Genomic DNA, 27,991 nt, shown 5'->3' on the forward strand with positions numbered 1-27,991 from the left:
TTGTAATAGTTTTGTCCTCGGGTTAATTGGAATAAACTTTAGAATTCTGTCATTCAATTTATACACATAGGCTGGAAGCCTATTTAATAATACATGTACTCGTAATACATCTTTAAGTGCAAGCATTTCATGTAAATGATAACTTTAAAGCTATGTAAAACTAGATGTCAGATTTTATAAACTTGTCAGTTCAGTGACAAAAAGTTTTTTAAACATCATAAAACTGGGGTTGCTTTCCTGAATTGCCCTACTAGAGTTATCTGCCCTCAAGATGGCTGCTGTCACTAAAAGTGGTCTTGACAAGAACAACAAATATGATCGACAACTGAGGTAAATTAAATGAATTATAAACAAAATATACCAGACTATAAAGTCTTGAATTATGAGACATCGATTAGGTTGTGATTTATTAAATTAAAGATAGCTGTTTATGAATAAGTTCCAAACAAATATATATCAACTACCGGTACCTTCTTTCTGCAGTTCTCTAAATCTCTGGGCTGTCAGGCATTGTGCCAATACCAGTAGCCTACCTAAGTGGTATTTTCTCTTCTTGTTGATCTTGGTGTTTTTAACGTCCGCTTCCACCGTAGGTGATATCTTGGCTCACACGCAGGGGTCTTGTGGGAGGAAACCGGAGTACCCAGAGTAAACCGACAAGAAAAAGGTTGAGGAGGCGCCCCTATCTGAATCTCTAAGTCACATACGCACACACCAGGGATCAAAACCACAACCGCAAGCCAGACGTAAGCGGCCAGCTAGAGTTTGAAGCGTGACACTCTAGACCACTAGGCCATCCCCCCAACCTTATTTTCTCTTGTCTTTTAGTTTTATCGATATAAATGAAATGGTAGTTTTAGTTTTAGGTAAATCGTATTACCACACTGTTACTGCTCATCTCATGCCAAAGCTACGAGAACGTATATGTAGCTAAAAACGTCGAGATATACTGATGTGTTTGTTTTCAGCTACGATTGGATGCCTTCAGGGCAAAGATCAGTTAACAATTTGACTGGTTAATGTATGAATGAGATTAACATGTTAATAGAAATGAATTAACCCTTTAATACTCTGTGATGTCATATAGGCATATTCGGGTGGAAAATAATAGTTATACAGATCAGTGAAAAGGCCTAATTCATGACATACATGTATATCATTGAGAGAGAGACCACATTGCCACTGTCGAAATAACTTTGATAATCGACTCATATTAATGGGGGGGGGGACGGGGGAATTGCTCTTTGATCATGCGGCCTTTCTTTAAGTCAAATGGTGTGATTTCTAAACCCTGCTTGCACGTGAAAAGGAGCAGTGTCGTCTGTCCAACCTCGTGGGTTTTCGTCGGGTCCTCCGGTTTCTTCCCACTGGTAAAGAACCCTGCACACAAGTGAATTATTGAAATAGAGATTGAACCATGTGTTAGTCCCGTAATGACCTAGTTTTGTGTTGAGTGGACATAATCCTCTCTCTCTCCCTCTCTTACAGTAGAGTTAATCAAGCGTTTTTTGTTTTCTATTCTAATTTTAAGCAAGGACTAGGGGCATTTATTGTCTGCTGTTATTTTGAAATTGAACATCATTATGCACCGTACCATAATTCTTCTTTTATTACCACCAGATTATGGGGGGATCATGGCCAATCAGCTTTAGAATCTGCTCGAGTGTGTTTGATAAATGCTACAGCCACAGGAACAGAGATACTAAAAAATCTCATTTTACCAGGTAAAAGAAAATTCTTTATATTTAAACGTATTTTCAATCTGATTAAAATACAGATCTATATTTCGTTTCGTTTTTTTATACTTTCGATGGCCTACACTACATGAAGATCTGACTGGTTGTACTGAAAGATCGTGTCAGGGGTCGTACGAGCGGCATTTGGCCTTATGACGCCAGATATTGATTAATCAATCAGGGTTGACATTTCTAGTGGTTTACCCACAGTTCCGTGCAACTTACGCCAAAACTTTGTCATAACAGACCGTTTCATTGGCTAATCCCTCACATCATCCAGAACGCATGTTATATAACAACTCTTCCAGATCCTAGTGTAGTAAAGACAAGTAGGCTATAAAAAGCGAAACGAAATACTATCGGTGTTTTAATCAGATTGACATATTTTGTCATATAATATTTATTGCACATCAATTTTATTTTGCGGACTGTATTAGATCTACCCTCAAGCCTGGAAATAAGGCACCTGTCACTGACAATGTCAGGCACAGATTCAGGCTTTGTCAGGCACTGATTTGTCTTTTGTTATTGATATTATTAATACATGTCCGGCTCTTAGTTGAAAATGTCAGGTACTATTTCATTAGTGCCTGACATTTTGTCCGGTACATGTAAAACTGTTATTTCCAGGCCTGTCTACCCTACATTTATAAATACATTATGTAAGAGCTAAATCGTCCTATTTGAATTTTATATAAATTATTATTTAGACAAAGCCCATAGATCAACCCTCTAGTCAACGAATGGCTTAGATATTAAATGAATTGGAATTGTCTGTCATATCTTCGTTTAACTTTATAATTGAAACTAGAAACTTCTTTCATTATCAAATCAATGTTAGGCCTACTTGACAATAAAGATTATTTACTCTACTTCAAACATTCATAATTTCGCTCCGAATAAAATAATTTGACTGAAATTTTCAACTGCTAAAGACCCCTATGTGCAAGTGAATTATTGAAATGAAATTGAACCATACGTTAGTCCTGAAATGACCTGGTTTGTGTTGAGTGGACGTTAAACCCCATTTATCACTCTCTTTTAATTGTATTACAGGTATTGGATCATTCACGATAGTAGATGAACATAAGGTACAAGGAGAAGATGTGGGTAATAAGTAAGTTAAATTCTAGTACTTCATCTTGTAGCATAGACCAAATCCTATAAGGGATGAGTTCAACTTCATCATGTAGCATAGCCCAAATCCTATAAGGGATGGGTTCAACTTCATCATGTAGCAGAGACCAGTTCCAATACTGGATGGGTAGCATAGACCAATTCCTATACAGGATGGGTTGAACTTCATCATATGGCATAGTCCGATTCCTATAAGTGATGGGTTCAACTTCATCATGTGGCATAGACCATCATTCCTGTTCGGTATGGGTTCAACTTTGGTTGACATCAATTGAAATGGTATGGTTTAGATATTACTTTCTGTACCAACTGGATTAATCAAGATGTGCATATATTGCAAGCAGTGTGCTGTAGACGTATATTGTCGTCTCCTCTTTCCGTCCGTGTGTCTGTTCACATTTTGTTTGAGGGCACTCTACAATTTTTACTAAAGTTGGAATATAGGTTTATATTCCAAAGATCTCGGTTCTTATCGATATTGAAATGTATTGTACTGTAACTTCATGGATTATTGCCCCTTGTCTGTCCACCCCTGCAAAATGTGGGTGTATCTTCATCTTGCCTGGCAACCACTTGTTGTCTCAATTTATTCATTTATGAAGGCTTATTCCTCAATTTATACACAATTTGGGTTTTTTTTTTCAGTTTCTTTTTGTCAAAAGAGAGCATTGGAAGTGTAAGTAAACATATAGTATATAATAACCATAATAAGTCGGCGATATCACCTTTGGTGGAAGCGGATGTTAAACTCTAGGAACGAACGAACCATTAGCATTCATTGAAATAGATGTCACTAGGGCTGGAAGAATATGGCAGGGGCATGTTCAGGAATTTGAGCAGTGTGGGACCCAGGGAAGAGACAGTGTCAAGGTTGACGTGAGGTCCTGGGGAATTACCCATGAATTTTATAGGACAATATTTCTGCCCAATTTTTATGTCCATACATGCGTAAGATTACAGTGGAGTGAAGCCAAAATGACGGAAATACTTTGCATTGGATTTGAATCTGATCTACCGTTCAACAGCCATTGATGATTAAACACAAAAACGGTTAATCGAGACTTGACAATGACAATCAAGTATTTCTCGGCTTAGAGTGAAGCAATTTGACGGAAATTTTCAGAATATTCCCTTTACATTATCTATTATAGTGAGAACTCTCAGCTCTTTATCTAATCTTCCATAATGTATCTTTAATGATATCCTTACAAATCAAAATAAGAATAGAATGTAACGCTACTGCCCTGGCAAAATTTCCCTCATAACACACTGCATTGCACATGATGTCTTTATTAGCCCATTTCGTGCAAACAGTAAGACATTATTCCCTATTTTATTTTTGAAATGGATTGTACCAAGGTTTTATTTATTATTTATTAGTCAAGGGCAAGAACAGCTACAGAACTTTTATCAGAATTAAACGAAGATGTATCAGGAGATTTTATAGAAGAGGTTAGTTGTTTTTCATATGGACATATCTCCCATGTCCATACGGTCTGTCATTGAGTCAGCTGGCATGGTTTCAAATCCCTGGTTGTACATGACAAGGAGTAGGGTCGCCTGTCCAACCTCGTGGGTTTTCTCCATGTCCTCCGGTTTCCTCCAACTGCTAAAGACCCCTACGCGTAAGTGAATTATTAAAATAAAATTAAACCATATGTTTGTCCCAAAATGACCAAGTTTGTGTTGAGTGGACTTTAAACAACATTTCGCCCTCTCTCTCAATCTGGACATCCATTCACAATCTGTTTAGGGACACTCTACAGGTCACAAATTCTATTGGATTTTGACGAAACTTGAAATATAGGTTTATCTCCCAAAGATCTTGGGTCCTTTCGAAATTGGCATGTATCGGACTGTGACTTCATGGATTATGGCCCCTGATTGTACGATAAATCACATTTTTAGCTTGTGGACCCTCTAGAGATCATAGTTTTAATCAGATTTTAAAAACGTTTAAATATATCACTGTTACCGCCTAATGAAGGTTGAGGTTGAATTTTGGGAACAGCGAAACTGCCCAAACAAATATTGTAAAAGTATGTATTACGAAAGTTGTGGATACTCTAGAGATGAAACTTTAGATATATTTTTATATCCCAAAGATCTCAGTTCCTGTCGATATTCGCACATTTCACACCATAATTTACTGGATTCTAACCCCTGATTGCAAAATATGGACGTATCTTCCATGGTATCCACTGGTTTATTTTTTGCAAATACTTCATGCGTATAAATGTTCTTGTTTATTATTTGTGCGGTGGACAAGTGGGTAAGATGCTGGCTCGCTAGCCTGGAGGTCGCGTGTTCGATCCCTGCATTGGCCAAGAAAGTTCATCCAGATTTTCCGACATGATTCCCCCATGTCAGTGATGCAGGACAGGGGGCCTAACAAGGACAGCTGTCTGGTCGTTCGGATGGGACGAAATACTGAGGTCCCGTGTACACATTGACATGCTCGTAAAAGATCCCTTGACAGTTGGAATTCAATATAAGAGTAGGCCGTAGTGGCGCTACCCAGGCAAAATTTCCCTCATAGCACAATGTATGGCGTATGCCCGTCCTCATTGGCCCAGTTCGGAGCAGAACAGTAGGACGTTAAACCCCATTTCATTTCATTTCTATTATTCCTGTGCACCTTTACAGTAAACATTATTAGTACTCAGAATTTGAATTATGGTTTCTTTGATTGATATGAATTCATTAATTATATATCCATACAAATTGTTGGATGTTAAGATCAGACAATGTGTTTAATGTAATTTTATTTCTATATATTTTCAGTCTCCATCAAATCTTATAGAAAATAATCTGGACTTCTTTGCATCATTTACAATTGTGATAGCTACCAATATGCATGAAAAGTAAGAATGAGCAAATCTTTCTTTTATAATAATTTACAGATACTTCTACTTTATGTTAAGCACTCTAGTAGAATAAACTGCCAATCAAAGGATGCAAACTCTGTCTCGTTTTTTAAATGTAATATTTAAAACATTCTTATGAGGTTTGGATGGTCGAATGGTTAGCATGTGCGCGCTGCATCATAAGGTCTGTCATTGAGTCAACAGTCGGGGTTTCGATTCTCCAAGTGTACGTGACAAGGAGTAGGGTCTCGTGTCCAATCTTGTTGGTTTTCTCCGAGTCCTCCGGTTTCCTCCCACTGCTAAAGACCCCTACGCGCATGCTAATTATTGAAATAAAATTAAACCAGGTGTTAGTCTCGAAATGACCTAGTTTGTGTCGGGTGGACGTTAAACCCCTTTTCTCTCTATCTCATTCATATGGCTTGCAATATCTGGTCTTGACAGTACATCTCGACAGCAATGAAAATGCCAGTGCTCCCTTTGAAATTAGTCGTTGAACAAATGCTTTTACTTTTTATGAAGATTTAGATCCTGTTGCCAGAGTCAGAAATTGTTCCTACATGTCATTTATTACTAGGGAGCCACGGTGGCTAAGTGGGTAAGACGCTGGTTTGCTAGCCTGAAGGTCCCATGTTCAATCCCTGCCTTGGCCGACAAAGTTCATTGGGATTTTCCAACATAGTTTGCCTTTGTCAGTGGCGCAGGACTGAGGGCCTGACAAGGACAGCTGTCTAGGCATTTGGATGAGACAAAAAAACGAGGTCCCGTGTATACATTGGTGTGCATGTAAAAGATCCCTTGGCAGTTGAAATTCGATATAAGAGTAGGCCATAGTGCCGCTGCCCGGCCAAATTTCCCTCATAGCACTGTATGGCGTATGCCCGTCTTCATTAGCTCAGCCAGGGGCGGAACAGTAGGACGTTAAACCCCATTTTATTTTATTCCATTTATTACTATTACTTCATTGTAGAATAAGATTCTTTGCATTTTAATGTTCAGTGTTTGTGATAATTATGTATATTGCGTAAAGAAATCAAAACATTTTCCTTGTTAATATTGAGAATATTAAAACATGTTCTTTTTTCTAGGTCATTACTACTGCTGGGAGAACTATTATGGAATCTACATGTACCGTTGTTGATATGTCGTTGCTATGGTTTTATTGGTTATATACGTCTGGTTGTTAAAGAACATAATGGTATACTTACTTTTGTATCCTCCGTGCTCTGGAATGGCTATGTTTTGCACATACGAAAAACCATTTATTTGAATTAAAATGGTCATTTATTTGCCTCATAAATTACATAAACCAGTCATTGAATAATAACAAATGCCAGGCAAAATAAATAACAAAAATTTATATTACTTATTCGGACATTTGATAAATCTATGTAGTAGAAACTATCGTTAATTTTCTCATGTAACCGTGGGAACATAACGATATTCTGATCAGCTACTATTTGAATCATCAGGGAACTATTAAAATGGATCTGTCTGTCTGTCTGTCCGTCTGTCACACTTTGATGCTTTGGGGCACAATAACTTTAGTTGCAATAAAGTGGGAGTGATGAAACTTGGTGTATAGTTTCATTACATCAATACCTTGACTAAGTTTGATAATGAGCATATTTTGAGCATATAAGAAATTTAATTGGTCAAGACTTACGAACATAATAACACTTTCTTTTAATTGAGGTAGAATGTTTAAACTTGATGTTGAGGTTCATTAGGTGAATGTCTTGACTGAGCTAAGCAATTTCATTATTCGATACTTTGGGACAAGATAACTTTGATTCTTCCAGAGTGATGAAACTTTGTGGCCGAATGGTTAATGTGTAGCATGGTTTCGATTCCATACTTGTACTTGGCAAGGAGTAGAGCCGCCTGTCCTATCTTGTGGGTCTTCCTCCCACTGCTAAAGACCCCTGCGCTCAAGCGAATTATTGAAATACAATTCAACGATATGTTAGTCCCACTTGTACATGACAAGGAGTAGGGTAACATGTCCAACTTCATGGATTTTCTCTGGGTCCTCCGGTTTTCTCCCACTGCTAAAGACCCCTACATGCAAGCAAATTATTGAAATAATAGAATTGAAGTATATGTTAGTCCCGAATTGATCTAGTTTGAGTCCCCCCAGTGAATGTTAAACTCTCTCCCTCTCTCTCTACGATTATTTTTTATTTGTTTCAGTTATTGAATCTCATCCCGACAGTACACATGAAGATTTACGATTAGATCGACCAATCCCAGCCTTTGTTACATTATGTGATTCGTTAGATATGTCTAGTATGAATAAAAAGGTAGTAAACATTGAATAGTTACAACAAATATCTTATCTAAAGGCTTTTTTTTATTGACCCCTGATTTGCATTAAATCAAATTTTCATCTTTAACATCCATCTAAATCAAATTAGCCCAGTCGGTGCAGAACAATCAGACATTAAACCCCATTTCATTTCATTTTATTTCATTTCAGGATCATTCCCACACTCCCTGGTTAATAGTTTTATATAAATATTTACAACAGTGGAAAGATTCGGTTAGTATATTATTTTGTTATTATTAATATTTACAAACAAGCTTATTATTGTTGAATTATCGTGATATAGCTGGACGGCAGTGATGGGATTTCGCCCGTATATTCCGGACATGTCCGACGCTATTTTCCAAATGTCCTAAATTGTCCTTTCAGGGATATAGTAGATAGTAAACTGTGAAATCAGGCATGAAAGAACTCGAAATTCCATCATTTCGATACATGTATTTTTTAGTTTAGATTAATGAATGAAGAAGTTCAAACCAAGCCTGTTGCTTTAAAGGACAATATAGGTGTCAGTCATTATCATATATGTGATAGAACCCATTAAACATGTTCCAAATAGAAAAAACGAGAAAAATAGAAAAAGTCCTTGCAACACCATATTCTTATTAAGTATAAAATGAATAAAAACAAGGGAATGTAGGGGCTATTTCTATTTTTCTCATGTTCTCTTATCTAGTAACATTCAATTACTTCTTTGAATTATTAGATATCCTCTCACAGCCTCACATAACAACTTTTGGTCTTCGAAGGAATTATTAGTGAGCAGAAATTCACTAATGTATCTGTTATCACTTGTCATATCAGTCAGTTATATAGAAGGATACCTCGTGTTTTCCTTTTGCTTTCATCACATCCGTTTCTTTAAATCTTCGTTAGGCATATATCGTAGCAATGATCTCTGTGTTAAAATTATATTCACCAATGTATCTGTTATCACTTGTCACTTCAGTCAGTTATATAGAAGGATACCTCGTGTTTTCCTTTTGCTTTCGTCACATCCGTTTCTTTAAATCTTCGTTAGGCATCTATCGTAGCAATGATCTCTGTGTTAAAATTATATTTGGAACGTGTTTAACCAGCTCTATCACATATGTGATATGGCTGACACTAATATTGTCCTTTAAGAAGGTCAGTGTTTCAATTGGTGAATATGAAGTGAAGTATGGTTCATCTGAATAGGAATTTATGTAAAATGTTGGTGAAGGTTTGAACAGAAAAATGAAACAAATGGGGATTAATTAAAGACACGTTATGGGAGATTAGATAAAGAGCTGGCAGTTCTCATTATAATAGTTAAAAACTAGATGATGTAAAGGGAATATGCTGAAAATTTCAGTCAAATTGATCCACCCTGAACAGAGAATATAGTGATTGAATTTTGGGCCTAGCCTCAATCATCATTAGTAAAGTCAGTACGATAAAAAACATAGTCTCGATTATCCATATTTTGATTTAATCATCAATGAGCGTTGAGCAGCAGATCGGGTTCTAGCGATGACATCAAGAGTTGATTATGGTCTGGATAAGTTAGTTAATGTCTAATTAATAGTTTATATAACATTTCAGGCCTAAAGAAAGACCTGCAATAGACAGATTTAGCTCTTGCATAATGTATGTTTAATGTCCTGTTTTACTGAAGTTTTAACAAATGTGGAGACTTATCAAAAAAAAAAGTTTCCTGAATGTAATATGCATTTAGACCACATTTTTTCATTAGCCCAGTCGGAGCAGAACAGTGGGACGTTAAACCCCAGATCATTTTATTTCCAAATTTTAAATTGTTAAGTGTGTTATGTTATTATGTATTCCAGCATGGTGGACAACTTCCTAAAATCTATAAAGAAAAATCACAGCTTAAAGAACTTATTAGAAATGGTAAGTATCCTAAATTTATTTAACAAGATTTAATAATAATGAAATGCATATATATCATTTATATAATGGAGAAATATCAAACAAACAAGAAATAAAAAAATAAAAAATAATCATACATTCAGAGGACAACAGTAATTAACATGGGGGTTAAAAGATTTAACATGTTTTACTAACTCCACTTTGAAGATAAAGCTTGAAGACGCATGTTTCACAGTTTGAGGTAGTGAGTTCCAGAATAAAGAAGCGGTATATTGGAATGTTCTTGTCATTGCTGTTTTCTTACATTATTGCACACTATTTGAATGGTTGCCTAAACGATCAGTTGCGTAGTTAAAATGAAATCAATCTGATTAAAATACAGATCTATATTTCGTTTTGTTTTTTTAAACTTTTCGATGGCCTACACTACATGAAGATCTGACCCGTTATAGTGGAAGGATGCGTCAGACATTGATTAATCAATCAGCGTTGACGTTTCTAGTGGTTAACCCAAAGTTCCGTGCACCTCATCCCCAAAAACTTGTCATAACAGACCGTTTCATTGGCTAATCACTCATATCATCCATAACACAGGTTATATAACAAATCTTCCAGATTCTAGTGTAGTAAAGACAAGTAAAACGAAATTTTGAACTATAAAAGATGAAATGAAATAGGATTGATATATTGTAACAGTGTAAATCTTTGGTAATAAATACACACTGGAATTATCCTTTAAACTGTTTAATAACGGAAAACATAAAATATCATATACACAGAACAGCATGTACGACAGGTAGAGTGACTGTCCTGAAAACGGGATAAAACCTAGAATCTTGAATCAAACACAGAACAGCAAGTCCGACAGGCAGAGTGACTGTCCTGGAAACGGGATAAAACCTAGAATTTTGAATGAATTTACAATTCGGTATTTAAAGAAGCTCGTATCTAAGGATTAAATTAAATATACACAGTTAATAAAACATTTAAGATACTAATTACATATAATAGAAATAATAAGGATGAAGCCTTATCATACAGTCTAAACTATTAATGAGTTGGCTGTCCACCATCGGTTACCAAGTTACAATGGCTTCAGGTATAATCGGTATTAAAAGAAATTTATTGAAATTTAAATAAGTTATTAAAACAACACATTGGACATTAAATGAATGAATGAATTAATAAATGAATAAATGCACAAATTATATCCCCATTACAATACTTATTGATGTCATTGATTATCACCTTAGTCAATTATTTATACTACTATATTATATCATCTAATCAACAGGTATTGATTTCATTGATTATCAGCTTAATCAATAATTTATACGACTATATTATATCATTTAATTAACAGGTGTGTTAAAAAATAAAGATGGTGTTCCAGAAGATGAAGAAAACTTTGATGAAGCTGTTAGAAATGTTAATACAGCGTTACATCCTACTTCAGTAAGTTTTTCTAGAAAGGCGTTTCTAGGTTACAGAGATTAAAAACATAAAGATATACATTAGTAGGAAAGAATTTATAAATTTAAACAAATTAGCGTTCATGAGATCAGATTTTGTCAAAAGAAGAAAGATAATTTCATAAATATGGCCGAATGGTTAGTGGGTGCGCGTTGTATCATAAGGTCTGTCATTGAGTCAACTGGCTTGGTTTCGATTCCCCGGTTGTACGTGTCAAGGAGTAGTGTCACCTGTCCAACCTCGTGGGTTTTCTCCAGGTCCTCCAGTTTCTTCCCACTTTTTATGAGTAGCTCCAGGGTTGACTTGAAAGGAAGATGACACTCTTTAAACCTTTTTGTCCCCCGCCTTTCGAAGAAAGCAGGGGACTATTAAAATGGGTTCGTCCGTCTGTCTGTCCGTCTGTCTGTCTGTCTGTCTGTCTGTCTGTCTGTCTGTCTGTCTGTCTGTCTGTCTGTCTGTCTGTCTGTCTGTCTGTCTGTCTGTCTGTCTGTCCGTCTGTCCGTCTGTCTGTCCGTCTGTCTGTCCGTCACACTTTTTGGGACACAATAACTCTCTTCCTAATTGAGCTAGAATGTTCAAACTTGGTGTATGTGTTTATTAGGTCAATGCCTTGATGGAGTTCGAAGATGAGCATTTTCCGCTTAGGGTAAGCAGAGATAAGCAATTTGATTGGTTGATGCTTTGGGACACGATAACTCTCTTCCTAATTGGGCTAGAATGTTCAAACTTGGTGTATGTGTTGATTAGGTCAATGCCTTGATGGAGTTCGAAGATGAGCATTTTCCGCTTAGGGTAAGCAGAGATAAGCAATTTGATTGGTTGATGCTTTGGGACACGATAACTTTTAATTGAGCTAGAATGTTCAAACTTGGTGTATGTGTTTATTAGGTCAATGCCTTGATGGAGTTCGAAGATGAGCATTTTCCGCTTAGGGTAAGCAGAGATAAGCAATTTGATTGGTTGATACTTTGGGGCACGATAACTCTCTTCCTAATTGAGCTAGAATGTTCAAACTTGGTGTATGTGTTGATTAGGTCAATGCCTTGATGGAGTTCGAAGATGAGCATTTTCCGCTTATGGTAAGCAGAGATAAGCAATTTGATTGGTTGATGCTTTGGGACACCCTAACTTTAGTTCTAATTAAGTGAGATTGATGAAACTTGGTGTATAGTTTCATTACAGTAATACCTTGTTATCTAAATTATCCCCCTTTGGTGATACAGTTTTTAGCATATAAACTAGATAATAATTATTCGGTTGACACACAATCAACGGCATAGAATACACGATGGCACAAGCTATAATAATTATTGATATAAAATATTATTTTATCGCAATTTAGCTGATATATAACTGGATAGCCCTCATAAATAAGTAGTGGAAGGAGGGAATCGATTTTCATATTCCGTTTTCCTGCAAATGTTATTTAACTTCTTTATTATATAATATTTGTATTTTTGTCCCCTGTCTTTCGAAGAAAGCAGGGGACTATTAAAATCGGTGTGTCTGTCCGTCCGTCACACTTTTTGGGACACAATAACTCTCTCTAACTGAGCCAGAATGTTCAAACTTGGTGTAGGTGTTTATTAGGTCAATGCCTTGATGGAGTTCAAAGATGAGCATTTTCTGCTTAGTGTAAGCAGAGATAAGCAATTTGATTGGTTGATGCTTTGGGACACGATAACTTTGGTTCTAATTAAGTGAGAGTGATGAAACTTGGTGTATAGCTTCATTACATCAATACCTTGACTAAGTTCGATAATGAGCATTTTCTGCTTAGGGTAAGCAGAGCGATAAGCAATTTGATTGGCCGAGACTTTGGAACACAATAACTCCCCTTCTAATTGAGGTAGAATGTTCAAACTTGGTGTAGGTGTTAATTAGGTCAATGTCTTGATGGAGTTCGAACATGAGCATTTTGTGCTTAGGTTAAGCAGAGATAAGCAATTTGATTGGTCAAGATTTTGGAACACAATAACTCTCATTCTAGTTGAGTTAGAATGTTCACACTTGGCGTAGGTGTCTGATAGGTGAATGCCTTGATGGAGATTGAAGATGAGAATTTTCTGCTTAGGGTAAGCAGGGATAAGCAATTTGATTGGTTGATGCTTTGGGACACGATAACTTTAGTTCGAATTAAGTGAGAGTGAGGACACTTGGTGTATAGCTTTATTACATCAATACCTTGACTTAGTTCGATAATGAATATTCTCTGCTGTCATGTCATGGCTGAGTTCAATGATTTACATTAGTCGATGCTTTTGGACAAGATAACTTTGATTCTATCTGATGGAGAGTGCTGAAACTTAGTGTATAGTTTGATTGCTCGATACTTTTGAAAAAAATAAATGTGCGATTAATAAATATGTGTCATCTATTTATTTTTGGATTTCGGCGGGGGACATCAGCCTCACTGTTGGCTTGTTTAGACCAAGAACTGGTCCCCAAGTGTTATTGAGGTGGGTTGCATGGTCTAGAGGTTTAACGCATGTGTGTGAAATCATAAGGTCTGTCATTGACTCCCTGCTTGTACGTGTCAAGGAGTAGGATCACTTGTCCAAACTCATGGATTTTCTCCGAGCCCTCTGGTTTCCTCCCACTGCTAAAGACCCCTACATGCAAACAAATTATTGACCTGGTTTCTGTGGAGTGGATGTTGATCTCTCTCTCTCTCTCTCTTTCTTTTGGTATGAGGTCACAATTCCAAGATGGCTGCAATGACATCATAGTGAGTCCTTGATCCATAGTACGATGGTTCTTGTTTATTGTAATTATAGTTATATTAGAATTTATGATAAATTTTAATTTATACTTTTAGGTACCATCAGATGTTCAGAAATTATTTCAAGATCCTTTATGTCTTAATTTAACATCAGAGGTATGATAAATATCTTCCTCTTAAAAATATTTTACACAGGGAAACAACGATCTAAGTCACAATATTGTCTTTTCGCATAAAAGGCAAAACAGACTTTTGGACGAGAAGGCTTGACGCGAACAGAACAACAAGTGGATTTAATTACAACTTCAAAATGATGTTTAATACGAATCATAATTACCAGTACAACAACTGACTTTCCAATTTTCAGCCAAATTAAGGTCAAATAATTACGATGGACTTGTATTTGTCTGGGAGGCCATTTCAGAAGGGGCTTGGTTCGATGTGACTCAATCGTTTTTATCTGAAATTGATTGTTCCACAGAAAGCTTATACAATTTGCTACCAGATGGCGCCATTAACTGGGGTTCGTTGAAAAAGTGACTTAGAACGTTCTTTCCCAGGGCTCTTCAATTGATAAAGACTGGATGGATATATGAAGAGTTTTTATTTTATACACGGCCACATTTCAAACATTTTTTTTTTTAAAATTCGATGTGAAACATTGGGACAATGAAAGGATGAGACATATTGATTTTCTCCGTTCTCCGTCCATCTATTGCAAAATGTTGGCAAACGGCTTGTTTCTAAAATATAATAATTTCCTTTCAAATTTTGCACTTATTGCGAACCATATACACTGTTTGTTGTAAACTTTAATTTGCTTTTAGGGGGATGGACGGCCGAATGGTTAGCACGCGCGTGCTGTATCATGAGGTCTGTCATTGAGTCAACTGGCGTGGTTTCGAATCCCCGGTTGTACCTGACAAGAAGTAGGGTCGCCTGTCCAACCTCGTGGGTTTTCTTCGGGTCCTCCGGTTTCCTCCCACTGCTAAAGACCCCTACTCTCCAGCGAATTATAGAAATAAAATGAAACCCTATGTTAGTCTCGAAATGACCTAGTTTGTGTCGAGTGGACATTAAACCCCATCTCTCTCTTTCTCTCTTTAATTTACTTTCTTTGTGTTTTCAGAGTAGACCATTTTGGATTTTAACACGAGCTGTAAAAGATTTTGTTGAACATGAAGGTCAAGGTAAGGTCATCCAAAATTAAGTGAAATAACACGCTATAACACACGTCAAGTTTTGTTTCTGTGTGTTTTTATTTTTAATAGGTGGATATTGTTGTAGTTTATTTGTGAATGTATTGGGGGTAGGGTTTTTATTTTCTTTTAGAAATTTATAGCATGTATGTTTTTTTATGGAAAATCTTAAACAAGCAGCAGCACAGCTTAGTATCTCCAACAACACCTGAGGTGTATCTTTTATTGTTGACATGCCATACAACTCCATTTCATTCATTCACCTGGGTATCATTTAATCTTGTGTATTTAGCATTAATTTCTTTCACATCAATTCAATATCAAATCTTTGTTTAAAAATTAATACTTTTTATACACTGTAACCCAAGTATCATTTAATCTTGTGTATCTAGCACTAATTTCTTCCACATTCGTTTTATACCAAACCTTTGTTTAAAAATTAGTAAAAATCATTACGAGATAAGCAATTTGGGTTGTCTAGACTTGAGGACACAATTATCTTGCTTCTAATAAAATTAGGATGTTAAACTTGGCAAAGATTGAAGTGGAATGTTCATTGACATAGATGTTCATTAGGTGAATATCATATCTGGGGAAGTGGGTAAGACGCTAGTTCGTTAACCTGGAGATCACGTGTTCCATCCCTTCATTGGCCAAGAAAAGTTCATTGGGATTTTCTGACTTGGTTTCCCCTTGTCAGTGGTGCAGGGTGGAGGGCCTGACAAGGACAGCTGTCTAGTTGTTCGGATATGACAAGAAAACGAGGTCCCGTGTACATATTGGCGTGCACGTAAAACATCACTTGGCATTTTGAATTCGATATAAGAGTAGGCCATAGCGCCGATGCCCGAGCAAAATTTCCCTCATAGAACACTGTTTGCCCGTCTTCATTAACCCAGTGGGAGCAGAACAGTAGGTCGTTAAACCACATTTCATTTCATTTTTTGCTTAGACTAGTCAGAAATAAAAAAATTAGATTTGTTGTATGTTGTGTTGCCTGGCAATGTATGATTTTTCCTGTTAAAGGTGCGCTGCCTGTTCGAGGAACTATACCAGATATGACATCAGATTCTGAACGTTACATCAGGTTACAATCAGTATATCGTGATCAGGCCGCTAGAGATATAGCTGCTGTAACACGTCGAGTTCATACGTTACTACAGGAACTAGGTCAAGTATGTGAAACCTTTTTATTTGTCTTCTTAATGATACTGCTTGGTTTATTTTAATATAGAATGTGACGTTACACCAATCTGATTAAAATACAGGTCTATATTTCGTTTCGTTTTTTTTTATACTTTGATGGCCTCTACTACATGAAGTTCTGACCGGTTGTTGTGGAAGGTCGTGTCAAGAGATCATACGAACGGCTTTTGGCTCTATGACGTCGGACATTTGATTAACCAATCAGGATTGATGTTTCTAATGGGTTACCCACAGCTCTGGGAACCTCACGCCAAAAACTTGCCGTAACAAACTGTTTCATTGGCTAATCCCATAAAAAACTGATTCATTGGCTAATATAACACTCTTCTAGATCCTAGTGTAGTAAAAACAAGTAAACAAAATTTTGAACTATAAAAAACGAAATGAAATAGGATCTGTGTTTTAATCAGATTGTGACATTAAACATACTGTACAGCTGGAGTTGATGAGAGAGCTTAAAGGAACCTTTGAAATCACTTCCTACTTTTCTGCTTTAATTAGACGAATGAAGACAGCCATAACACACTGTATATCGTATGCCCGTTTTCGTGGTCCCAGCCAGGGCTAATGCAGTGTGCTATGAGGGAAATTTTGCCCGGGCAGCGGTGCTACGGCCTACTATTATATCGAATTCCAACTGCCAAAGGATCTTTAACATGCACATTTATATGAAATGAAATAAAATGAAATGGGGTTTATTGTCCTACTGTTCTGCTCAGACTGGGCTAATGAAGATGGGTATACGCCATACTGTGTGCTATGAGGGAAATTTAGACCTGATGTCGGTGCTACAGCTTACTTTTATATCGAATTCCAACTACCAAGGGATCTTTAAGTGTACGCCAAAGTATACACAGGACATCAGTTTTTTGTCCCATACAAATGACTGTACATTGTCCGTGCCACGCCCCTGCCCTACATCACTGACAAGGGGGAACCACGCTAGAAAAGTCTGATGAACTTTCTTGGCCAACACTTGGACACATATAGGCTACAGAAGACATTATGTCTCCTATGGCTTTCAATTAATATTTTGAAATATTGACTCAAATTTTCACAGGTTGTCATTTATTTAAAGCAGTAATAATATGATCTGTTCTTTCTCTATGGCCCTTTGAATTATTTTCATGATGCAGAAATATTCCAGTTGTACATCTTAAAGTTCAGGGGCGGATCCAGAAGAGGGCGGCGTGGATTCGCCTCCAAAGTTATCTTCATTGAAGTCGCATTCCACAGCGGCATATCTCTGACTTCAATATTTATCATTAGCAATACTGGCAGTAAACTATAACATATACTTATGGAAGAAAAATTACTGATTTATTAGAGTGACTGTACGTCTGTCTTCTCTAGTCCAGTCGATGCAAAAAGGTAGGATATTAAACCCATTTCATTTCATTTGTTACTGTACTTGAAAATTGTTTATCCATAAGTATGTGTTATAGTTTATTACTCTATCCAGTTATTAAATGCCTCTAAAAGATTAACAATACTATCTTAGCTATGCTCCGTGAGAATACAGCCTCAATGAAAATGGGATTTTAATTATAAACTTTATAATTTTTTTTATGCTGTGTGTCAGGTAACTTCTATGATTTCATTTTGAAAATAATGTTTGAATTTATTAAGTTTTATATAGCTCGTAAGTACATAGCATTAATGCTCTTACAAATTTATAAGGAAAAAGATTCAGTTAGGTTTGAAAAAGAGTTGTATGCACACAATCTGAATAAAATACTGATCTATATTTCGGTTTTTTATACTTTCGATGGCCTACACTACATGAAGATCTGACCAGTTGTACTTGGAGGTTGCGTCAGAGGTCATACAAGTGGCTTTTGACCTTATGATGTCAGACATTTTATTAACCAATCAGTGTTGTGGTTTTTAGTGGGTTACCCACAGTTCCAAGCACCTCATGCCAAAAACTGGCCGTAACAGACTGTTTCATTGGCTAATCCGTCATATCATCCAGAACGTGGGTTCTGTAACAACTCTTCTAGATCCTAGTGAAGTAAAGACAAGTAAAACGAAATTTTGAACTATAAAAAACGAAACGAAATAAGATCTGTGTTTTTATCAGATTGGTAGGCACATGGCTGGATTTCCATTTGTCACCACAGATTTCAGGAAACATTTCTACTACCATGCACATCACGTCAAGAGTTGCTGAATTTCTCTTACAAACAAAAAGAAAATGTGATACCATATTGGTGACAATTTATTTATATTTATATTGTAGGATGAACCTCTGCTAGGTTGCAACCAGTTTAAAACATCCAGTCTTCTACATTCAGTTATTATTTTTATTCTACTTTATCGTAACTTTAAAGTTAGATTTCTCATCGTTTAAAGGAGCTAAACTTCTTTGATTTACGGCAAAATAAAGTAAAATCAATTGGATTGATCGTGCGTGGTATTTCGATTAGGGAATAGGTTGCCTGTCCAACCTCGTGGGTTTTCTCCGGGTCCTCCGGTTTCTTCCCACTGATAAAGACCCCTACGCGCAAGCGAATTATTGAAAGAAAATTGAACTATATGTTAGTCCTGAAATGACCTAGTTTGTGTCGAGTGGACGTTAAACCCTGTTTCTCTCTCGATTAGTGAGGGGGCAGGCTTTGTAAGATTAAGATCAAGTTGGCTTGTTTACTGATTTTAGTTTAGTTTTGGTTTACTGTGTCAACATGGTGGTATTTCAACTCTGGCTTTATCTATCGATGTAATATTCTTTTTTTAAAAAGCACATTGTCGCACCACAAAATAAATCCAATGAAAACAAGAATTTTATTTTTGACCCACATCAAAGATGTCTAGCCAATTGGAGTTTAATTGAATTATAAAACATTCTATTCTCAACTTCGTCGTGACATAACACATCCTTGGTATCCCCAGTGGTCTCATTCCGTTCTACTTCAATATACCCTAGGTTCATCCATGGGGTTTTCACATATTCAAATTATCTGCCCTTGATTGTAGCTTGATTCTATGAACCAATCAAAAAACAGTTTACCAACCAGTTTTGGCCTCATTACTTACGTTCACAACAATATGCTGGATTGTTTGTTGCAACAAGAGAAGAGTTAATTCCCTTTGCCAACTTCCTTTGTATTTAACAATTCTTTTGATTGGTTGATAAAAATAGCACAGTCATCAAGGGCAGATAATTTGAATATGTGTCTCCCTCATTGGTGAACCCTGGTGTTAGTTGAGTGAAACAGAATGAGATCACACTGGATACCAATGATGCACATAACATACAAATTAATCTTTCCCAAATCTAATTAAAGGCTCAATACCACTCTTGTTGTAACTGAATAATATATCCCAATCTTTATTCTGGTCAACAAATTGTACTATTTTACAATATTCCAATTAATTGATGATACAAATTTCATCTTAACACATCTAATTTAAAAAATTGGAAAAATTCAACTAAATGATTTGAAAAGCCTAACGTAAACCTTTTCAAATGTGACTTGGATTTTAAAATATTTTCGAACCATCTGGACAAGTAAAATAGGATGTAATGGATAATTTACACAACAGGTAGGGCCCTTAAACATCTAGTACTTAGAATAAAGCTATTATTTATTTTCTGGAGCTGTCAAGCCAACAAGAGTGTTATTGTCCCTTAAGTTGATTATTAAATTTTCAAAATATTGCAGAAATTTGTCTTTATAAATTCAAAAATGAGTTTTTAATTCATATTGAGTGTAGAAGTTTTATAATTCTTGCACTGTGCATGCTTCTGTCCTGCGTTGTATATCCTTCATATGATATAGAATCAGTTTTATAATCCATCCATTCATGCAATTTCAGTTTAACTTATTATTCAGCGATGGGAATGGCAGAGTTTTTAAAAACTATAATTACAATATATTTAACTTTTTTTAAAAATGAAATCTATCAATATTTGTTTGTTGATTTTTTCGAATGTTCTAGTTCTAATTCGCCACTTATTTTAAATCAGTTACTAAACATTTCAAGATTTGGTTTTAATTTTATAAATTTTGAATATGATTTGAATTTTGTTGCATAATTATTTATGACTAATCCCAGATTAAAATCAAACAAATTCACAGACATTTACTGAAACGATATTATCTTAATTCAGGAAAACTCTAAGCAAAGAAATTCATGTGCTGGATGACGATAAAAATAGTATTGGTAGTTCTTCATGTGTGGACTCATGTTGATTCTAGAAATCTATGTTTCATTTCGTTTTTTTATACTTATGATGGCCTCTACTTCATAAAGATCTGACCAGTTGTAGTGTAAGGTCGCGTCAGAGGTCATACGAGTGGCTTTTGACACTATGACGTCAGACATTTGAATAAGCAATCAGCGTGATGTTTCTACTGGGTTACCCCGAGTTCCGTGCACCTCACGCCAAGAACTCGCCGTAACAGACCGTTTCATTGGCTAATTTGGAAACATAAGAAACGAAACGAAATAGGATCTGTGTTTTAATCAGATTGACTTATGGAGTACCTGTATCTGAGTTTTAACAGTTGGTCTTGTATTTTATCATGAATATTTCACTTTCTGTATGAGACGATATCCTAAAAACCATGAAATAAGTTTGAATATGAGAGAATATCCTAAAATCATGAAATAAGTTTAAAAAATGAATTAAGATAATAATTCAGAATACACAAATAATCATATACTCATAATCATTTCATATAATTCCTCATCTTGGCAAAACCAGCTCTTTGATCTTGAGATTTGAAAATCTGTTATCTTGAAAGCTATAACAATAACCAGAAACTTACAGGTAAATCAACCTGCAATAATACTTTAGAACTGTTTAAATTATCGTGTTTAATTAAATTAGTGCCCGATCTCTTGATAATGACAAAGGTAAATCGTTACTGTATTTTTCAGACGAAATAAAACTTGGTTATAGCAATGATGAAATGGAGGGTGAGTGGGTAGTATCAATAAGTCCAAGTCCGGTAGTATAATGTACGAAACTGTAAAAGGGGACAGTCAGTGATATTTGTTCATCAGGCTAAGTGAGAAAGATGCTGGCTTGCTAGTCTGAAGGTTGCGGGTTTGATCCCGGTGTTGGCTAAGAAAGTTCATCAGGATTTCCCCTTGTCAGTGGTGCAGAACGGAGGGCCTGACAAGGACAGCTGTCTAGTCCTTCGGATGACCGAGGTCCCGTGTATACATTGGAATGCATGTAAAAGATCCCTTGGCAGTTGGAATTTGATATAAGAGTAGGCTGTAGGGCCACTGTGCAGGCAAAATTTCCCTCATAGCACACTGTATGGTGTATGCCTGTCTTCATTAGCCCACTCGGAGCAGAATAGTAGGACGTTAAACCCCATTTCATTTCATTTTATTCGGTCAAACACGATAATGTAGTGATGAAACTGTAGTGACTACTGAACCTATGAATGGGTTCTACTCAAGAGACTGTGAATTTTATTCTGGCCTTTGTAATTTCTGAATGTTTTCAGGTTTCAAGAAAATTAATTAATGAACTGGTTATATCAAGATAATCAACCTGCATGCTGTGTGCATGGTATTCAGCATTTTCCTGCAATTATTGCACATTATTCCATATAATCCTGATAGACAACATTATTCCATATAATCCTGATAGACAACATTATTCCATATAATCCTGATAGAGGGCTATACTATATACCGGAAAACACCATGTTATACTGAATACCGTAAAAGACCGGGAAAACACACTTAATACCGGAAAACACCCTAAATAGGTAATCCATGTTATACTGAATACCGTAAAAAACCTTAAATACCGGAAAACACACTAAATAACGGAAAACACTCTAAATAGGTAATCCGGAGAAGGGCTATACTATAAACCGGAAACTAACCCTAACCCTAACCCAGGCACACAGAGGACCAGGCTCCGGGTTACCTATTTAGGGTATTTCCCGGTATTTAGTGTGTTTTCCGGTATTTAGTGTTTTTCCAGTGTTTTCTGGTATTCAGTATAAAATGGTGTTTTCCGGTAGTTTTCCAGTGTTTTCCGGTATATAGTATTGCCGCTGATAGACAAGTGAAGATTTATTTACCTCGCTTTATTTCATTCAATGTATATGGGGCTTATTTTAGATGAGCTAATTTTAATCCATGTCTTAGACGAGAGATTATCTATCGTTGATAGTTTGAGCTAATTTTAATCCATGTCTAAGCTGGGAGATTATGTATCGTTGATAGTTTGATTTTGAAGAGTCCAGGGGAAGAACGATCCAAGTCACATTTTTGTCTTTTCGCATAAAAGGCAAAATAGACTTTTGGACGAGAATGCTTGACGCGAACAGAACAACGAGTGGGTTTAATTACAACTTCAAAATGATGTTTAATACGAATCATAATTACCAGTACAACTGACTTCAACTTTTCAGGCAAATTAAGGTTAAATAAAGGGTACGATGGACTTGTATTTGTCCGGGAGGCCATTTCAGAAGGGCCTTGGTTCGATCGTTTTTACCTGAAATTGATTGTTCCACAGAAAGTTTATGCAATTTGCTACCAGATGGCGCCATTAACTGGGGTTCTTTGAAAAAGTGACTTAGATTGTTCTTCCCCGGGGCTCTTCATATCAGATTCATCGGTTCAATAGAAACGCGACATATTATTACATATGATTTACCACTCCCTCCGTTACAAACCCAGTGCCTATAGGATTTGCCTTAATACAACTACTATGCAGTTGTCCTACGGTATGGATAATTGTATTTTGGAAGAGAGTCTGTTTCCCACTGGCTCAGAAGGGCCTTGGTTTGATGTGGGGTTCGTTGAAAAAGTGACTTAGATCGTTCTTCCCCGACCGGGGCTTTTCATTTGTTTTCTTAAAATGTTGAATAATCAATTTGAGGACATTTTCGAGTGAATTGATTCGTGAAAAATTGGAAATGTCCCAAAAATAAAAGTGACAATCAGTGACTTTCAAGATACATTGTGTAAGATTTAGAAAAAAAATATATTGAAAATTTCATTCAAATTACTTTATTCTGGTCGAAGTTATCAATGTTTATAGTTTTGACAAGATGTGTGCATTGATTGTTTATTGTGGTAACAACGGTGCTGGTTATTTGAGTCTTAGCCTCACTTCTCCATTTTTAAATTAAATCATTAAATGGCCGAACCATTCTAATTGAAAGTTGATTATGGTATTGTCATGTTAATAAATGTTTAATTGATAATTTATATAACATTTAAGGCCCAAAGAAAGACCTGCAGTAGACAGATTTAACTCTTGCATAATGTATGTTTCTGCCTATTGATGGGCAGCTTTAGCTCGTACATAATCCATCTTTAATTAAGAAGGTGTCCGTTGTGAGCCTTATGATGGATATAAAGAAACTTTCTTAGACTGAGTTGGAAACTGCACAGATTAAAACAACTGTAAACAGGCATTATGCAAGAGATAATTTGCCTATTGAAGGTCTTTCTTTAGGCCTTAAATGTTCATCTAAATTATACATTTATTAACATGAAAAGACCGTAATCAACTCTCAATGCCATCTTATCTGTCAGATTTTCATTGGATTTGAATCCGATCTGCTGTTCAACATCTGTTGATGATTAAACACAAAAATGGATAATCAAGACTTTGTTACTTATCGTGACAGCGCTAACAATAACAATCGGAGGCTACAAAGATTTTAAATTAAGGATTTTTCGGCTTAGAGTGAAGCAATTTGACTGAAAATTTTCAGCATAATCCATTTACATTATCTAGTTTTTAACTATTACAATGATAACTGCCAGTTCTTTATCTAATCTCCCATAATGTATCTTTAATTCTAATCTACCATAAATAAAAATTTCACCCGTTTTCCTGGTCTTTAAATGAGATAAAATTTCTAATACATATTTTTTTTATGTGATTATTTTGTATTTTTCAATAAATATCTTAATCTGACACACAGCATTTTTTATACATGTATTTCTCTATCTATTCTAGAATGGAATAATTTTAACTGATGTTAATTGTTGTATAAATTCTATTATTTTCAGAACCCTTGTAGTATTAGTGAAAAAGATATCAAAACATTTTGTAAGTAATAAGTTTAATACCATCTCTAAGTGTAAAATATGTTTTTATACGGTCACATATTCACGTGGATGTATAATGCCCTTGTCCGTCCACCCGTCTGTCCACACTTTGTTCGTGGACACTACTGGTCACTATTTTTTTCCGATTTTGACGAAACTTGAAATTAAGTCAACATATCCTTTCGATAACAGAAACCCGAATGTCCGTATTACCTGCAACAGGTAAATTTCAACTCCGAGTGAAGCCATTTGACTGAAATTTTCAACATGTTCTCTTTTCATTATCTATTTTTTAACTATTAGAGCTAGTACTGACAGCTCTTTATCTAATCTTACCTAATGTCCCTTTAATGATAGGGGGATCATGTGGCTAAGTGGGTAAGACACTAGCTCGCTAGCCTGGAGGTTGGGTGTTCGATCCCTGCATTGGCCGAAAAAGTTCATCCAGATTTTCTGGCGTTGTTTCCCCTTGTCAGTGATGCAGGACGGAGGGCCTGACAAGGACAGCTGTCTAGTCATTCGGATGGGATGAAAAACCGAGGTCCCGTGTACAAATTGGCGTGCACGTAAAAGATCCCTTGGCAGTTGGAATTCGATATAAAAGTAGGCCGTAGCGTCTCTGCCTGGGTAAAATTTCACTCATAGCACACTGTATGGCATATGCCCGTCTTCATTAGCCCAGTTTAGGAGCAGAACAGTAGGACATTAAACCCCATTTCATTTTATGTAATCTTACATAATGCCCCTTTAATGATATTTTTAACAATTGCCGATAATTTATTTCAGGTCGTAATTCTGCCTTTCTTCGTGTAATAAGATGTAGAAGTTTAAAGGAAGAATATAATCCAGAAACTGCAAATTTAACTTTAATAGGTAGGATATAGGACTCTAGGACAATAAGTCTGTGAACAATTTGTCCCCAGACAACTCCTCCCTGAGGACAATTCGTCTACGGACAATTCGTATCAGAACTATTAGTCCCTTAGAAATCTTCGACCCCTATGGCTATTCGACCCCGGAATATTGGGGATGAATTGTCCGGGGACGAATTGTCTGTTGGGACGAATTATCCTCGTCTAAGTGGGGGTTTTATGGCTGAATGGTTAGCGTGTGTGCGTTGTACTATAAGGCCTCCTGTCATAGAGTGAACTGGCATGGTTTTGATTCCCTGGTTGTACGTAACAAGGAGTAGGGTGGACTATCCAACCTCGTGGGGTTTCTCCGGGTCCTCCGGTTTCCTCCCATTGCTAAAGACCCCTACGCACAAGCGAATTATTGAAATAAAATTGAACCATATGTTTGTGACCTAGTTTGTGTCCAGTGGACGTTAAAACCCCAACCTCGTGGGTTTTCTCCAGGTCCTCCAATTCCCTCCCACGGCTAAAGACCAATATGCGCAAGCCATTTGAAATAAAATTTGAACCATGTGTTAGTCCCGAAATTACCTAGTTTGTGTTGAGTGGACATTAAAATCTCTCTCTCTCGATCTCTCTCTCTCGATTTTTAAAAGGGCTTTGAAGATAAATATTAAAATATTAAATATATTATTGTAGGTCAACATTTAGAGGATGAAGATGGTGATGACGTGGTATTTTATACGTTACTACGATCTGTAGATAAATTCTACGAGAAATATAACCACTACCCTGGCTATTATACACAACAGGTCGAATCAGATATAACAGAATTAAAGGTACTTGTATATACTCTAGAGCATAATCTTATTGTGTCAGAAATATAACCACTACCCGGGCTATTATACACAACAGGTAGAATCAGATATAACAGAATTAAAGGTTCTTTGTAAATTTGTTTGAAATACTCTAGAGCATAATCTTATCAGATATAACAGAATTAAAGGTACATGAAATACTCAAGAACATGATCTTTTTGTGTCAGCAGGAGGGGTTCGGTGGCGGAATGGTTAAAATGAGCACGTTGTATCATAAGGTCTGTCATTGAGTCAACTGGTATGGTTTCAAATCCCCGGGTGTATGTGACAAGGAGTAAGGTCGCCTGTCCATCCCTGTGGGTTTTCTCCGGGTCCTCTGGTTTCCTCCCACTGCTATAGACCCCTACGCGCAAGTGAATAAAATTGAACCATATGTTAGTCCCCAAATGACCTTGTTTGAGTCCAGTGCACATAAACTCTCTCTCTCTCTCTCTCTCTCTCTCTCTCTGCCAACACACTTATTGAACCCACAACCTCTTGGCTCCTAGGGTTTAAAGGAATTACAATATATTTATCCAGTGTTGCAGTGACCTTACAATATTATGTACCGGTATATATTTTTCAGGCATGTTTATCAAAGTTATTACAAGATTGGTCTATATCTTCTACAGTTAAAGATGATTATATTCATGAAATGTAAGTTTTAAAGTTACAACATCAAGGCCAAAAAACACACTTCCTTCAAATCCATTGTATATCCAACCTGAAGACTAATATTCTTAAACATAGTTTGAAAAGTTGGATTATACGGTCCAAGGTGTTAATGTAGATTATGATTTCTAAGGGACAGTCACAAAATATCAACACTTGCGTCCAAATGAATAACCTACAGATAGATCTTTACCCACTCACCCATCCACGCTGACAGAATATGTTGACATATTTAAGTTCATGATTCAACATTTAATTTATCATTTTCTATCTGCGTTGTCGCTCAACCCAGTTTGGGCACGATGGTCCTTAACCTGTCTGTCAATGCAGACCCTCATGTTTATAAAATTGATTGAGTTCAATGATTAACATTTCAAGCTAAAGCTAAACAGAGCTAAGCAATTTCATGGGTCGATGCTTTAGGACAAGATAACTTTGATTCTATCTGATAGAGAGTGATGTAACTTAGTGTATAGTTGATAATTTGTTCGATTCCTTGTAACCTTTGAAAAAAAATTAATTTCCTATTAATTATAATATGTGTCATCTATTTATTTTGGGATTTCAGCGGGGGAGATCAGCCTCACTGTTGGCTTGTATTTATACTATGAGAGGCCGAAAAGGTGACTTTATTTGTGGTAATTCCTTCAACATTCTATAAAATTGAAACGTGATTATTTGTATTTTATACAGGTGTAGATATGGTGCCTCGGAACTTCACACAATATCAGCTTATATAGGTGGTGTAGCCGCTCAAGAAGCTATTAAAATGGTCACAAGTCAATTTCTACCCATCAATAATACTTACATCTATAACGCCATGAAACAATCATCAACAACATTAGATTTATAAATTATATATAAATATTGTACAATAAAATATAGCTCTTGGTTTTCATAGTATATTACCTGGCGTTTGTTTTACTTTTCTGCAGTGGGAGCCACGGTGGCTATGTTGGTAAGACACTGACTCACTAGTCTGGAGGTCGCGTGATTGATCCCTGCATTGGAATATTTCAAGCCATATGCAGATTTGGCAAGT

General features: G+C 36.2%; 1 protein-coding gene across 2 annotated transcripts; it reads left to right on the forward strand.

The window, feature by feature from the left end:
* Nucleotides 1-203: 203 nt before the first annotated feature.
* On the forward strand, nucleotides 204-27,852 carry LOC126815891 (NEDD8-activating enzyme E1 regulatory subunit). 2 transcript variants are annotated; one of them, XM_050541926.1, is made up of 20 exons: nucleotides 204-330; nucleotides 1,621-1,724; nucleotides 2,793-2,853; nucleotides 3,519-3,549; nucleotides 4,254-4,325; nucleotides 5,658-5,737; nucleotides 6,829-6,938; nucleotides 7,934-8,043; nucleotides 8,220-8,282; nucleotides 9,878-9,941; nucleotides 11,284-11,375; nucleotides 14,212-14,271; nucleotides 15,245-15,305; nucleotides 16,341-16,489; nucleotides 18,763-18,816; nucleotides 24,528-24,567; nucleotides 25,353-25,439; nucleotides 26,120-26,259; nucleotides 26,864-26,934; nucleotides 27,643-27,852. In XM_050541926.1, the coding sequence occupies exons 1-20, from the start codon at nucleotides 272-274 to the stop codon at nucleotides 27,800-27,802; spliced, it is 1,668 nt and encodes a 555-aa protein (XP_050397883.1). In that variant the 5' UTR covers nucleotides 204-271; the 3' UTR covers nucleotides 27,803-27,852. The 2 variants fall into 2 exon arrangements, with proteins under 2 accessions (XP_050397883.1, XP_050397884.1); XM_050541927.2 differs by lacking the exon at nucleotides 18,763-18,816.
* Nucleotides 27,853-27,991: the final 139 nt, after the last annotated feature.

This window comes from Patella vulgata, chromosome 3 (assembly GCF_932274485.2).
Source record: "Patella vulgata chromosome 3, xgPatVulg1.2, whole genome shotgun sequence".
NCBI lineage: Eukaryota > Metazoa > Mollusca > Gastropoda > Patellidae > Patella > Patella vulgata.

Coding starts and splice junctions, on each gene's coding strand:
- LOC126815891 (XM_050541926.1), top strand. CDS start 272: ATGGCTGCTGTCACTAAAAGTGGTCTTGACAAGAACAACAAATATGAT. Junction 1,725..2,792: donor AAAAAATCTCATTTTACCAG/GTAAAAGAAAAT, acceptor ATTGTATTACAG/GTATTGGATCATTCACGATA. Junction 8,044..8,219: donor TGTCTAGTATGAATAAAAAG/GTAGTAAACATT, acceptor ATTTCATTTCAG/GATCATTCCCACACTCCCTG.